The sequence below is a fragment of the Cucumis melo genome, chromosome 11, assembly GCF_025177605.1.
Source record: "Cucumis melo cultivar AY chromosome 11, USDA_Cmelo_AY_1.0, whole genome shotgun sequence".
NCBI lineage: Eukaryota > Viridiplantae > Streptophyta > Magnoliopsida > Cucurbitales > Cucurbitaceae > Cucumis > Cucumis melo.
This window is the reverse complement of record NC_066867.1, coordinates 3116658-3132894: the sequence shown is the minus strand read 5'-3', so window position 1 is coordinate 3132894 and position 16237 is coordinate 3116658. Positions and strand designations below refer to the sequence as shown.

The 16237-nt window shown below is 34.0% G+C and overlaps 1 protein-coding gene and 1 long non-coding RNA gene across 2 annotated transcripts; one reads left to right on the top strand and one right to left on the bottom strand.

The window, feature by feature from the left end:
• Positions 1-976: 976 nt before the first annotated feature.
• Positions 977-15209, bottom strand: LOC103497508 (uncharacterized). Its single transcript, XR_007824815.1, has 3 exons — positions 14823-15209; positions 14611-14695; positions 977-2376 (listed from the first exon to the last, which is right to left on the bottom strand). It is a non-coding gene; the product is annotated as an uncharacterized LOC103497508 (long non-coding RNA).
• LOC103497274 (auxin-responsive protein SAUR23-like) lies at positions 6377-6978 on the top strand. Its single transcript, XM_008459403.3, has one exon. The coding sequence runs from the start codon at positions 6507-6509 to the stop codon at positions 6798-6800; it is 294 nt and encodes a 97-aa protein (XP_008457625.2). The 5' UTR covers positions 6377-6506; the 3' UTR covers positions 6801-6978.
• Positions 15210-16237: the final 1028 nt, after the last annotated feature.

Genomic DNA, 16237 nt, shown 5'->3' with positions numbered 1-16237 from the left:
AGAGTAAGGTTAAAAAAGTAAACGTCGAAATCTAAAGGCCAAATTAAAACAAAACTCAAATATAAATGAAAAAATTATAATATTTTAAAATGCATGGACTAAATTGAAACCAAACTTAACTTAAAGGACTAAAAGTGTAATGTTTTAAAACCTAAATATAAAATAAAAACAAAACTCTAAACAAAGTGAAATGAATTTTCCTAGATTTCTTTGACATACATTTCAGGACTTTAATGTTAATGAAAATTTTCGGAGTAGCTCCAGTGTAGCGGACAGCCTTCGAAAATTTTCAAGAGTTCGACAACAACTCAAAATAGAATTTTAGACAAATGAGTTCGTATAATAAGTTGGTTTAGGATACACTTGAAATCAACTTTTAGAAAAATGATTTTTGAGTGTTTAAAGATTCATCTCTTCTTAATTTGTAAGACGTCTCAAAAGTCATCTACCTCAGTTCCATTATGTTGTATAGCTACAGTTGCCCTCTACTGCTGCGTGGCCATCATCGTCCCCAACCACCATCACAAGCAACTCTAACCACCACCACCATTGACCACCTCCACTAACTTCATGATCAACTAACTTCAATGACTATTATTAGTACATAGTACTTTGTAGTTGCTCTTTATAGTAATTTGATATTAATAAAAACATTTTTAGCATATAACAAACAAAACAAACCTATATAAATACACTTTTAAGAAAGGAATCATCAAACACACGAGTATCTTTATTTTAAATAGTTTTTATTAAAATGTTTAAATGACAATGACTTTATGAAAAATATTTTTTTAGTTAATCTGAACATACCTTTGAGAAATCACTGTAACTTTCTCTCTCATAGAGCTATTGCCTAAGAGGATCATTAAAAAATGAAAAGCCTTAAAAATGGAAAGGGAGAGATTATCCCTCACTATACAAAAATAATAATAATAATAATAATAATAATAATAATAATAATAATAATAATAATAATAATAATAATAATAATGTTTACATTCACTTTCAAATGCTAAAAAATCTACTTCCCAAGCCTAGAAGTGATTTCAATGAAAGTGTCTTCTCTACATGGATTAGTTACGCTCCCCATTGGATGATCAAAACTACATTTTTCTTCAGCTCTGTTTAGCAAATCCTAAAATGAAGTTTGTTTTAAGTATGATATTGAAACCACACCTGCAAAGAAGCCTTTTGGAACCTTCAATGATGTTGAGACTCCCTTCTTTCACTCAAAAGGCACCATTTAAGAACTTCCTATGTGAGACTAGCACTTTGTAAGTGGATTCTTGTGTTGGATTTTTCGTAACAATGAAGTGAAAATGCAAACTTGGGCTGCTTCAACTACAAGTTTATGTTTATACTAGTTTAGGAACGGTACATAAATGAACCGATATCCCATCTAAATAAGAGGAATCGTGAGGATATAAAAGTATGGTTAAGAAAAGCTTTAAAGGAATCAAAAGTTACTTCCTATATCAACGTGCACCTAACTTTTGTATGACTCAGTCATAAGAACTTCAAAGTTAAGCGGTGCTTATTGGTTTGTAAGGATAGTCTTCACTCTTAGAAATAATTTAAGACAAGTAAAGATAATGTTGCCAAATCGCGAAGGATTTAGGAGAATGCTGAGGCTATCAGGTGCCAAATCTAAATTTGAAATCTGATCTGAATCTTGCACGTATGGCGTAACAATATCACATAAAAGTTCTGATGATGCAATGAAGAGAGGAAGAATCAGGCTGGGGTCTGGTTAGCATTGTTCACAAGGGCTTCACATGGGTCTGTCTTCCAACTTGCACCTTGGGTTCAGGGCTAAGAAAGTTACAGTGTCACATTTTGGTCCTAAACAAATGTCCTACAGAATCAACCATAACCCAATTTGAGAGGACCAGCAGAAGATTGGAAAGGGATAGCTAGAATGGTTAGAACCTTAAATTTAGAGGCTCAGTTAGGTGACTCTTGGGTTATAGGGAAGGTGGGGAGAGACCAAATATGTGAATGTTGTCCAAAGAAAGCAACTAGGACGGAGTGGGTGCAAATTCAAAGAAAGCAAAAGAGACAATTCTATGGGATAACATTTACATACAAAACCAACAGAAAGCAGATTCTCTCTCATGTGGGTTTGAAAGAAGATTACAACATAAATGAATGCTAGATGATTTCGACTCTTTTTACTGTTGATTGAAACATATACAAAGCTCTCAAGCATTCTTTATCTTTTCCTATCTTAAATAAAGAAGCAGAAGAAGCAGAAATGCAATAAATGCAGAAAGTCAGGACCACAGGAACTTGCATTGGTGGTTACTGGTTAGTGTAGGAATTTGAAAAATCTTCTTTCTACCCTGCATAGACTGGCAAGTGGGCTTTTGGGATTTCCTGATTCATAGGGAATGTGCTTAGCAAATAAAATAGCCATGGCTGTCAGTCCAAGTAGAGAATTTTCAGAATGATTAGGAATTATGATCAGATGAAGACATCTAAGACAAGGAAATGCAAGGAATAGCTCCTGATATTGACTAAAAAATGAATTGTTGTTAAACGTACTAATTAAGGTTGGACATGATGTGATGCATACTTGTTTAAAGAGCCACATAGGATTTAATATCATGCGAATTTCCTTGACACACAAATATACAATCAAGCATGTTATCCTATGAGATTAGTCAAGATGCGCAAAAGATGACTTGGACACTCACGGGTATAAAAAAGATGGTACTTACCAAAAGCTTTATAGTAAATGTCTATTCGTTAAAAAAAATAGCAAGCCTACAAATTCTGAGAACCTACAATGAATCCACAAAAAATTAGGAAAGGCTCCTTTGTTGATCATAAAATGTATGACCTTTGGAATAGTGGATAAGCCTTCAGATATCTATAACTATTCTTGCAAGAAACAATTTGATCTTAAAAAGATATTTTAAAATTATAACTAATTTAATAGCAAACTCAACTGTTAGTACAACACGTTGAAAGTGCCCTCTAGAACCATATGAGTATGATTCAACAAAAAACTGCTTAGCATAAAAATGAAGATACACATTGTAGCTTACTTGGTCCAGGAGATATATATCAACAAAGGGCTAGACATCATAAATGTATTACAGAGAGAATATTACCCTTTTCGAATGTAGTAATTCGTGAAGAGAAATATATTCTCGAAGTTGAGCAGAAGATGCATGTAATAAACTTGTGTTCCTTCCAAGCTTGAAGGATTAGATATACATGTCATGTTTTGATGAAGTTTTTTGCTGCATAAATCATTTCAATAGATGGAAAAAAAATAAACAGCTGAAGGCAAAGCTCTTTATCATAACTCTTTTCAGTGTCTCTACCACCTCTACCTACCTTTACCGCGTCCAACAAGATCTTTATAGCTTTTACATCCTTGAAAGCTCCAAAATTAAAATTCCTGTCCACTAATGTAATCATGTTTTCTTGAATGACAAAGGAAGGTTCCGATGATAATGAATGTATATCTAAGTACAAACTACAAAGGGTGATTAAATGAAAGAGAAAACCAAAGTGGCTGCAGCCACAGGATCTTGTCCCACCATGCTACCCTCCAATGTTAGACTTGACTATAATACCAATTTAATTGGCTAATACAAGATATTTTCATCAATATATAATGAAATGAGAATTAGATCAAAATCCATTTAGACTATTCTAGATTTGAGCCGGTATGGTTTTGTTTGAATATTTGACTATCATCTTAGAGTGTTAAATGACCAATTAATCCAAAAGCTTAAGCAAATAGATTATGGTAAATTTAATTTTATCAACACTTTAACACTCTCCCATACTTGTGGGATTGAAATTTTGAAGACACAACAAATGGAAATCAACATTAATTGAAGAGTATACGAGATTTCAAGCATTCCAACACAAGACCTTGGTCTAATACTATTTTAAATCACCAATTGACCCAAAAGCTTAAGTTGATGAGTTATGGTAATATAATTATATCACCAATTTAACACATGGTATATGGGAGGAAAAATAGTGTCAGTTAAATTATCAAACTTGTGATGCAATCAACAATTCTCTGGAACTAACAAAGTCCATGTAAAAATTGGAACTAGTATTTAATGGTTCTTGATTACTCAAAATCCTGTTACAGATTCAAATATTTAGAAAAAATTATGGCTGGATGAAGAATAAAAACGGGAAGTAAACCATTCACAAAACATGAAAATAGGAAAAGATGACAGAAATTTTGGAGTAGCATTCTTTCCTCATAATGAATGACATAATGTAAGTTATTATTTGTACATGTACTCTGAAGCTTGGTAAATACTAACCGATGTGGCAGGAAGAGCATAATTGTCCATAAAATGACCAAACAAGGAAAGAGAAAAATTTGGAAGGAAATAATCTCTTCTTTTTTCTAGCATTAGCTTGTTTAATTTTGTATACATCATCTGGGGAGGCAGTTCGACTCTCCCTCAAAAAAGTGTACAATGGAATGCAATGTCTGATCTACAAGAGACTAATCTAACAAATAAATTTTCTTTTATGACTCATTCAGACGAGAGATGAGATCCATGAATGTATCATCACTGCAAGGAATAGTGAGGCCTCCCATGGGATGATTGTAACCAAATTCTTCTCCAACTTGACTTAGCAGGTCCTTGAAAAATGGGTCGTTCAAGTAAGCGATAGGAATCACAAACCGCTTCTTCTGGCTTTCCCCTACATAGACTGCACAATAACCTTTGCGGATTGCCGATGATCCGTGATGTGTTGTTAGAGAAGAAAGTCTAATATTTTGCACGGCATTTACCATTCTTCCCAAACGGAAACCCATGGTTTTTTTTTTCTCCCTCTCAAGAAGAAGTTAGAGTCTTGAATTTTAGAATCTAGAAGTTGCACAATATCACTTGAGAGAGAGGGAAATATTTGGTGGTGAATTGGAAGTTTGAGATTTGAGTAGCTTGGAAATTGAATAGGCATGTATATATAGATTAAAAGGGAGACGTGGCCACTAGCTTGATCTAAGAAATGAGTGGTGGCAGGTGAGACATCTATGAATGGGCTCAATTAGGAGACATGTACTTGTGAAGTATACTGTATCACATGGTAGTGTACTCTAGATAATAATCTTCAACTACTTGGAAAATAATATCGGGAAAACATAGTCACCTAACTATTTAGGAAAACCAGCCACCAAAGGACCCATTTGAGCTGAAAATTGTGACTTAGTGAAAAGGAATCGGTCATTTACATTTGTTAGAGAAATGCATGAGACATCCAAACCGTTCTCCTAATTCTTTGACATGCCAACGTATAGCAGGGAGACATTCATTTAATGGCATACATTGTTATGTCTAAACAGAAGGAAAGCCTATCTAATTAAAAAATCTAAACCACGTGGCTCAAAGATATGAACAAAACCAAAGTTGGCAGCTAACCTTTGATGACATGTTAGTACAGCTATTGGAGTCTCACAAACCAATCAACAAGCCAAAAAAATGTTGAGATTCAAGATGGTTATAAAATAGCTAGATATGGAGAGTATTTACCTGATGCAGATTGAGAGGTCCTGGCGTTTTTTTCTTAAATTTTTCTTTTTGGATACCAAACTAGCCTATGTGAAGTTCACATGAAAACTGACCAACAACGTTCTCTCACAATGAGTGAATGTGGAGTTCAACATTTAAGGAGATCCTTATAAAGAAAAATAAGCAACTTTTAGTCGATAACTAAAATTATAGATTACCCATTTCCTAAACTAGTACTTTTCAAAAGATTATCTTTCTTAAATTCTGGACTAACTAAACAATATGAAAACATTAAACATGCTGCAGGCTTACTCCAATAACTCTTGAGGATGAAGACAGTGTTTGTAGATCATGTGGAAAATTTTGGTTTCCTGTTTCTCGGGGCATTAATGGATACAACAAACCAGAAAAGTTACCATAATAGCGGTAAAGAAGAAGTTAACAAGGAGGAACCAACCTACGTGCCTATACAAGAGCCAAGGCAATTTATTGTACAAATGTGAGTACCTTGGGTACAATATGAAGTGTACTTTGTGGTAGTCTTATTTCTTAGTTACTATTGCATTGGGCAAACAAAACAGCAACTTGTGATTGGAAGTTTCTCATCACATTGATTATTTTTGGTCTATTATTTTCTTGGTCACAGCATTTGATTTTTGGTTTTCCTTGACCACTTATTTTCTTCTCTAATATCTTCCCACTGAAACAAGTGAATGCGTACCATCAGAAGTTGGGCCAGATGAGAAAACGAGTCTGTTTCAACCAATTTTGCAACCCCATGTGAACCTTGATGATGTAGGACCATGCAGACACCTACATTTAAATTCTTTCGTTCACACCTCCTTTTCCTCACCTATATATACATTCAAATCAAATGAACAACTATCTTCCAACTCAAACTGCAGAGAGATTTCATCCAAGTATTGCAGATTTCTACTGCAAGATCATTGAGAGCATAACGACCAACAGTTTCGTGCTCTTCTTTCACTTCAGGAAGATTTAAAGATGGGAATCCGTTTGCCTTCAATTCTTCTTCACACCAAACAAATTCTCAAAATACAGGGCGTTTCTACTAAAGTTAAATCTGATATTCCCAGAGGACATATTGCAGTCTATGTAGGGGAAATCCAAACAAAGAGATTTGTGGTCCCAATTTCTTTCTTGAACCATCCTTCTTTTCTAAACCTACTGAAAACGGCCGAGGAGGAGTTTGGATTCAACCATCCAATGGGTGGCCTGACAATTCCCTGCAGAGAAGAGACCTTTATTGATCTCACGTCTAGGTTGCATACATCATGAGAGATAGAGATAAAAGATCAACATCTCCACACAGTTTTGCCAACTTTGTTATTCTTTTTCAATTTCTCCTAGTTGTAGTAGAATATCAATGCATATCTGTATAGGAAGTATATAAAAAGGACTGTAAAGAGAGAGTGGACACTTATCAGTAAAATGACTAGTTATTCCTAAGAGAAAACTACGTCCAATCAAAATTTTCACTATCTTTTTGCATGTAATTACACGAATGAATCTTGAATAGGATACGAATTCCAGATTGAATCAATCAAAAAGAATATATTTAGTGTAAAGGAGGAAAAAAATAAGAGAGGTTAGTGTTGCCCTCTGGTATTCAAGAAGGGTGAGAGCTAGCCTCTCTTATCAAATTAGAAAGAGAACTTTAAAGTGTCCCTCCCCATAAACTAAAGCTTGACTAAAATTTTTTATCTTAAAGCACTTAACTCTCTTTATGTGCAGGCATTGTATCTAATCTGTTATAGGATCTAACCAAATAGGATTTTCTGACACACAAACTGTGAAAATCCTGTGTTTTGCTTTGCAGTATTCTCCATGAAATTGTAATACATATATAAACACACACATATGTATGTACATGCATATATGTTTGATATAAATATATGTGTGCGTTTATATATCTTTTGGTACAAGAGTTCAAGAGAAACAGGATATATTATCATTACCTTCCATCCAACTCATTTCACTTAAAAAAAGTATTACAGCTCCATCCATATCTACTGGCATGGTGATTGCTCAAAATAGATTTAATTACATTTACAAACAAATATAAAGATACCAGTCTTATAGATTGTTATTTGACTGCTTGAAGTTGGTGATTTGAAGAATTAGGAAACTGAAGTTTTTCTGACAAAGACAATGTAAAGAATCAATAGCAAAAGAAAAAGAGATACAAAGGGACCTATATAGGAAGTACAAAAGATTTTTGCTCACTTTCTATATATTATCCAGATTATTCGTTCCAAGTCTTAGGCCTTAATTAAAAGGTTTTCATTCTGCCTTTGTAACTTGATTATACGAGCTTTATACTTCTCAATCTCAGGTACCTTTTGAACTTTCTCTCTTTTCGTTACATCAATAAAAAATACATATTTCCTTTCAGAAAAAAGAAAAAAAATATATATATATATAGGAGTTCAAAAGAACAAAAAACATTTGTGTATCTAATCCAGTATACATCATTTGGGGAGGCAATTTTGCTCTCCCTCAAAAAACTGTACATAAAAATGGTACAATCTGATCTACAAGATTGTGGGCTAACAAATATAGTATTTGCTTCGCAACTAATGCAAATGAGAGATGAGACAGGTGAATGTATCATCGCTGCAGGGAATGGTGAGACCTCCCATGGGGTGATTGTAACCAAATTCTTCTTCAGCTTTACAGAGCAAATCTTTGAAAAATGGCTGATTCAAGTAAGATATTGGAATCACAAACCGCTTCCTTTGGCTCTCTCCAACATAAACGGCACAATAACCTTTGCGGACAATTGATGGTTCTTGGCTTGTTGCTAGAGAAGAAAGACCTATATTATGCACAGCATTTACAATTTTTGTGAAGCGAAAACCCATGGTTTTGAAATTGAGAACAAGAAATCAATAAATTAAGAACTGAAGAAAATTGGAGTCCTACAGTAGCAATTGAGAGAATGAGAAAGTTTGGCGGGTGGCTGAATGTTTGAGATCTGAGTTGCTTGGGACTTGAAAACATGTATATATAGAAGAAAAATGATGATATAGGCAATAGTTCTCTAAGAAAAAGGTGGATAGAAATCTCTGGATGGGTCCTACTAGAAAGCAGTTGCTAGTGATGTCTACTGTATCACATGGTCCTGTCTCCTAGACCATAATCTTTAGATACTCGGGATATATTTTTGGGTAAACAAGGTCACCTAACTCTTTGGGAAAATCAGCCAATAGAGGACCCTTTGGGCTGAAAATTGTGGGCAAGTAAAAACTTTTTAAGCTTGCTAAGCACTTAGCCTAAGCAAGTAGTTAATCACTTTTGTTAGAGACATGCCTGATACATCTAAATGCTTCCCCTTATTTTTTGCCTCGTCAACATACAACATGAACACGTCATTTAATGGCATAGATTATTTCTGACTGAATGTGTTGAATATCAATCTAATTTAAGAACCTAAACCATCTAGGTGAAAATAGACAAGACCAAACTTGGCAGCTAAGCCTTTGTGATAATACATATATATATCAGTACAGCTATTGGAGTCCCACAAATGATGAACCAAAATGAGACAATAAGGTGAGATCACAATCAGAAATAGAGAAAAATCAACTGTTCTTGATCCAGATTGTGAGATCCTACCTCCTTTTTTCCCCTTCTTTTTTTTATTTGTTTATTTTTAGTGTGTTCCAAACAAGTCTATGTGAAGTTCACGTGAAAGGTGACCTACATTGTTTTCTCAAAATGAGCCCATATTGGCATATTATACAAGATACTTTTAGAATCAAATGAGCCCATATCTACGTAGGAATGAAGCATCTTTTCTTCAACAATTAACTAAGATACAGACTACTCATTTCCAAGACTAATGCTTTTTGAAAGATTACCATACCATTCACCAGCTCTGGACTAACTTAACAATATAATTACATCATAGTGCAAGATAACTCTCGAGGTTTAGCTCTCGGGGTTTGGTACAGTGTTGATAAACCAAGAGATAAATTGTTGCTTTATCGTACAGTTCGTGTAGAAGACATAATTTTCTGTCTCGTGGAGCATCAATAGATACAAACCAGTGATCATGTTGCTAATGGAAAAATCAATGAGGATTTGAAATTCCTATCTGAGCCAAAACAATTTGTTGTACGTTGTTGAGTACATTATGCACAAACCGAAATTCAGTTTTTTGGTAGTTATTTCACTGAATCAATAATGCATTAACCTGCATTTGACGGTATCTCATCACATGGATTTTTCCTTTGGTCTATTTCCTCGGTCACAGTATTTAGTTTTTGGTTCTCCTTGAACACTTGGTCAACTCTAATGTCTTCAATTGAACCAAGCGGGTTTATCCTATTAGAAGTTGGGCCAGATGAGAAAAACGAGTATGTTACAACCAATTTGGCAACCCCATATGATCCTTTGATCAAGTAGGTTCCCTCGAACTCCTACATTGATATTCCTTTGATCATCTTCACTTTCTTTTTTTTCTTTGAAACGTAAACGAGCCTCTTTATTAATAATAGAGACTAATGCTCAAAGTACAAAAGTATTATACTAACAGCAAAAAGGACTAAAGGAAAATAACGGGCTAAAACTAAAATGCAAGGTATACCCAGTCAACGAAAAAGAAAACAACCTAAAACAATCTCAAGCATAAAAACAGCGAGTTTATCAAAGCAAATGAAATTCAAAGAAAGCTAGATACAAAGCAAAACTTAGACGCTTTCTCAAAAAGAGCCCACTTGAAACTGAAGTCTTGCACACCAAAATCTTCAAAAGGAAAGGAGAAAGCAAATACCAAGAAGAGGCAACAAGCTACTTCAAGACTATCTTGCCAATGCAAACCTTTTCTTAGAGGAACTCGATAAAGTCTTCCAATCCACAGTTTCGAACAAGGCTTTGGCAGCAATGGTTCAGAGAAGAAATAATAATCAGCAAAAATTTTGCCTATCCCCAAAAGGTAAGCCCAGCACTTGCTCACCATTGGCAGGCATGAAGTCGAAGACCATATACACATGCTCGTCTTCTCTTTCTCATAAAGACACTGATAAAAGATATGATTTTGAACCCCATTTCCATTCAAATACAAGAAGCAAATCAAAGGTTGCAAAGCAGCCAATTTTCTGTTTGAGTTTTTCTGCTGTATTTAGACCTTTGTCTAGAAAATTTCAAATAAGCATACTAATCTCCTTGGCCAATCACTTGACGGAAAGCAAACTTGAAGGATCAATCTTCCAACTCTTTCATTGTCTTTTACTTGAATATTAATACCTTCCAGGCAATCCTAGACAAGTTAGATCAATAAAAATGACTCTACGATCATTTTTTAATAAAATTTAGCACTTCTAGTACTCGAATTTGGCAATTTAAGCGTCATAAATCCTGAATTGCTTTTATGAGAAATCAAAAAAAAAAAAAAAAAAAAAAAAAGGGATCAATGTCAAAAGAAAAGTTTATATGGAAAAGGTTAATGAAAGACTTACGCAGGTTCGTCCAACCTTGGGCAAGGTCTAGTGTCTTATAGGCCATACAGAAGTCGCTTTAAAAATGAAGATCATCAATGCTTCTATTTTTCAAAATAACACGATGAAGTATAATGGCTATACTTTTATGTTAACAGAAAAACATGCAAAAGAAGAAAAACAAGACAAAAACTTGCATGGAATGAATTATCTAGTCTACAAAGTTTGTGTCAACCACATATATCTTCAGAACTCTTCCGATTGGGGGATGAGAACAATGAATACAGGTTCAAATACAATCGGTCCCTGTGCTTTGAGTTTCTCTCCATTTTGGTCCATGTACTTTCAATTGTCTAATTTTAGTCTCTGTACTTTCAATAAATCTTAAATTTAGTCCTCCAAACTTAACTCTTATCAAAATGGGTCAAATAATAATATTAATAATTCTCATGTAAGAAAACACACTGTCCTCCTGAAAAATTATCTTTGCAAACTAATGAAAATCTGTGATCTGGTTTGTTGTTAGTGAAGATAGCCTAAGACTTTGCACAGCAATTTACAATATTCACCAAATAAAAACCTGTAGTTTTATTCTTCACAAAAGAAAGTCAAAGAATTTTTAGTTGAAGAAACTTGAAGTCGCACAAGAGCTAGAGTGAGAATGCGTGGCAGGTGGTTGAAAGTTTGAGATCTGGGTTGCTTGGGAATTAAAACCGTGTCTATAGATAGACAAAAAAGGGTGATCTGGGTAAGATGTGTTTGAATGGGGCCAACTAGTAGGCAAGTGCTTGTGAACTCTACTGTAGTGTATGATCCTGTCTTGCAGATTAAATCTTCACCTACTGAGGAAATAATATTGGGAAATCAAATCACCGAACTTTTTGGCAAAACTAGTCCATAGAGGACCCATTTGCATGGAAAATTGTGGCTTAGTGAAACTTCGTTTGTTATGTTAATCACAGAACCTAGGCAATAGTCAACAATTTTGTAAGAGACATGCTTGAGACATGTATATCACTCCCCTCACTTTGTGCTATGCCAACATATAACAGGGAGCACACTCATTAAATAGTATAGATTTTTTCTGTCTAAAAGGAATTGAAGATTTATCTAACTAAAAAATTTAAACCATCTGGCTGAGTACATGAACAAAATTAAACTTGGCAAGTAAGTCTTTGTCGCAACACATCAATGCACCTATTGGAATCCCAAAACAAATTGAATTAATCTAAACTACCGACGGGCCTTGAGGCACAAACAATCCTAAGATTATAGTAACCACCTCTTGCCATAGTAAATACTATTTAAAAGCCCCCAATGAGCTGCAGTAAGTACTATTTCAAAACTCTCATTTGCTACCATATTTATTATTGTTACAATTTTGACTAATTTAAATTCATCGCTTTTTTTATTCTTTGCTACAGTATTTACTATTTCCTTCTCAAAATAAAACAGTTTACACCTCAAATACATACTATTATAACTCAAACGAAAATAATTTACAACCCCAACACAAACTATTGTACTCTGGTTATAACCTAGGACTATAATAATAAACCCCTTGCCCCCAAACACCCCCAAAGAGATAAGATTGTCGTCGCAAGTGGAGAAAATTTACATGATATAAAATGTGGAACTGTTCCTTCTTATTTTATAATATATACATATATAGATATATAGATATATAATATTTGGAACAAGCCTATGTGAAGTTCACTTGAAAGCCTACAATGTTTCCATAAAATGAGTGGTTATCTGAATAATAAATTAGATTTTTTTTAAGAAGAAAAAAAAATTATGTAGGAATCAAGCACCTCTTCAGCAATTAAATAAGATGCAGAATGCCCTTTTCCACGACTAATGCTTTTTGAAAAATTACCATTCTCGAGTTCTGGATTATTTTAATCCTAATAATGTGAAAACATCAAAAAGGTGCATGTTTCAATAACCCTTGAGGAGGTTGAATACAGTGTTTGTACACCAAGATACAGTTGTTGTTTATGGTAGACAATTCATAGAGAATTCACAAATTCCTGTTTGATGGTGCATTAAAGAAAACAAACCAGTAAAGTTGTTCAATGATATTATAATGAAATTACGAAAGAGTGGATTAGGAATGCTTTGAAGTCCCTAAATGAGAGCCAAGAAAATTTGACACATAGTGGAGGATCAATGTCAATACCAAAATACTTAGGTGGTTTAATTTCTTGGCTATTGCATTGGGCCAGTGATGCAGAACAAGTGATCAAAAGTTTCTCATCAAGTGGTCTTCATTTTGGTCTATCTATTTTCTTGGTCACGACATTTGTTTTTCCATTCAAACAAGTGGGTCTTTGCTACCAGAGAGAAAATTCCATCAAAGTATTTAAGTTTTCTACTTCAAATCAATATCAAGAACGCTATCACCTAGATGTGCTTGGTCTGCTCTGAATTCAAGCAAGTTTGAAGATGGAATATGTTTTCATCAATTCTTCTTAACATCAAACAATTCTCAACCTGCAAGATGCTTGTACTCAGAACCCCAAAGGTCATATTGCAGTTCTAGTTACTTACTACCCCCCAAATCATTTATTAACTTGGTAGTAAGGGCTGAGGAAGATTTTGGATTAAACCATCCAATTTATGGTGCAACAAATCTCTGAGCATTGATATTACTTGTAAGTTAGACATATAATGAGATGAAGAGAAAAGGCAAAAGATCCACCCCTCCATGCAGTTATTCCAACTTTAATTTTTTGTTTCTAGAAATTAGAGTAGGATTCCGAAGTATTGGGATTGGGAAGGAAGTAAATGTGTGTTAATGTGTGTGTGTGTGTGTGTTGTTCTACCTGAAATGCCTACAACGCATATAAGTTGCAGGAGAGCAACAATATAACATTTTTCCTAGAGAAAATTTTACCCCTTCAACTCATGAATTCCGACCTACATTTCTATATTCCTTTTCAGGATACTATCGAAGTCCTTGTCAAAAAATTTTCCTCTATTGTGCAATATTGAGTACTGACATGGACAAACACTGTTTAAGCAAGAGATTATCGAAGCAAATGTGGATTTCGTCCTCTGATGTTCAAGGGGGAGAGGCAAAAAATCGTATTACCTAAGTTAGAGATAGAAAACCATAACAACCCACATCAGAAACCAGGGTTTATCAACTTTACTTGTCGACTTCAAACAATAAACTCTCTTTGTGTGCCTACATATCTAATCTAACATAACCAAACAAGTTTTCTTCCTTTTTTTACGCTATAAATCTGCAAGTTCCGCACACAATTTGTGCGAGGGAAATCAAATCGATCTGCATCATAATGAAGTTTGTCACTGTTGTGACAGACATTATATTTCTCTTCTCTTACAAGTGTAGGAAGGAAAATGAATTCCATCAAATCACAGGTTCTATCATATCCAACACATTTCCCTTAAAAAAAAACACTCCAGACTCCAGCCATATCATCTGGTATGGCAGATGCCCAAAGTAGATTCAACCACATCTAATCAAGAAGTCTAAAATCAAATCTTATCACCAACAAAAATAAAATAAAATAATCATACGCAATCATTTCACAATACAAATTAGCCGTCTACTACACTACATCCAATCAATAAATCAAAACTTCAATCATTTTGCAATACAGATTAGCAATGCTTACTCAATGTAGACTCATCAGAGTAACGTATTTTTTCCTTCTCTTGCTTCAAACAGATATTGATCCCCAATGTATTCAGTAAAGAAAACTGAAAATAAAAATAGCGTTTGTGTCTTAGGTATCTATCTATCAAGTATAGGACCTTAACACATGGGAAATTATGCACCGATTTTGGATTTCATTAATTACAATCGTTGTATGAACATTTTTCGTACCTTTACTTCAGAGAGATCAGTACAATTCTACCAAATGACGCGGGAAGTTATTGTAGATTAATGTCTTGTCGAATCTGGAAGACAATGGCGTCGTGCCAAACTCTATACGTACAAATTGATGATAAATTCGAACTGTATTGAACAGATTCTTGCATGTGAGTTTGTTGCCAAGTATTGAATTCAATTGAATTGGATCGAATCGAATTTGAACAGATATGGATTATGATTTTGGGCATATGATTTACGTCGAGTTCTAGCTGTTTGAATTTGGATTATACGATCATTTACGATATCTAATGGATATTCATGGATTAAAATATTGGTATATAATCCTCTAAATGGGAGGGACGTTGATATCATATTTTAATAAACGGATATCTCATAACAACAAGAAAACAATGGCTATCTCATTATCAATACTCACAAAATACATATATGTAAAGATCTTTTATTTTGCAACAAAAAATCTTCTTTTTTAGGATAAGAATCAAAAAAACAAAAGCCGAAGAAAATAAGGACTATAAAGATCAGAGTATTTTAACTATGATATATAAGAAAAAAGGATAAGCAATTAGAATCAAACAAAGTAGATTAGTCATTGTTATAAATTTATATACTAATAATACAGTTCATGACTTCAATATCGACATTGTGTTTGTTATGGAATACCATTTTTTACGAGTCTGTTGGCCCTGTATGAAGGTCATATAGAGCTCTTCAAGTCGGTCTACGTCTCTTTGTCCTGTAATTGATTCCTTGTTATTTGGAATCTCTTGATTGGAAAAACTAAATAGGTGAATAAGGCTAGTGGATTTGTTGATTTCATTTATGATCTCTATTTTTTTCGAGTCTATTAAAAGCTTCGTTTTGATCAACTGCAAAGTAATTTTGTTGCTTATTACTTAACATGTCATATATGTTATAAGAATATCTATGAATAGACTTTATTTGAAGAGTGAAAACAATTGTTTAGAAAAAGGTAAAAAAATAATTTAATTATTAATTTAAATGATTTGAAACTTCAAAACAACCATCTTTTTCTTTTTGAAAAAGCAAAAATTATACGTACGATATTAAGTCATACTACATAAATTTTGTTAAACATAATTGAAGATAGAGAACCTCATATGACTCCTCATTCAATTCTTTCGAAGTGATTGGATCTTTTTCCTTGTTCGAGAATCTCCTCCCTTCTTTCATTCCGTCCCGAAGAGTGACCTAGACCAATTCAATCACACTTTCATTCATTTGGAATATGGGCTCTTCTACGTCATTTTATTTACTTTTTTTCTTTTTTGTTCCCTTCGATCATTCCTTAAGTCTTATAGGTTTAGTCCTGTAGAATCTTACTCATTTTTCACCGTGTCTTAGGGTTGGGTTGCTTTGGTTTTGGTGCATTTCATGTAACCAGATTG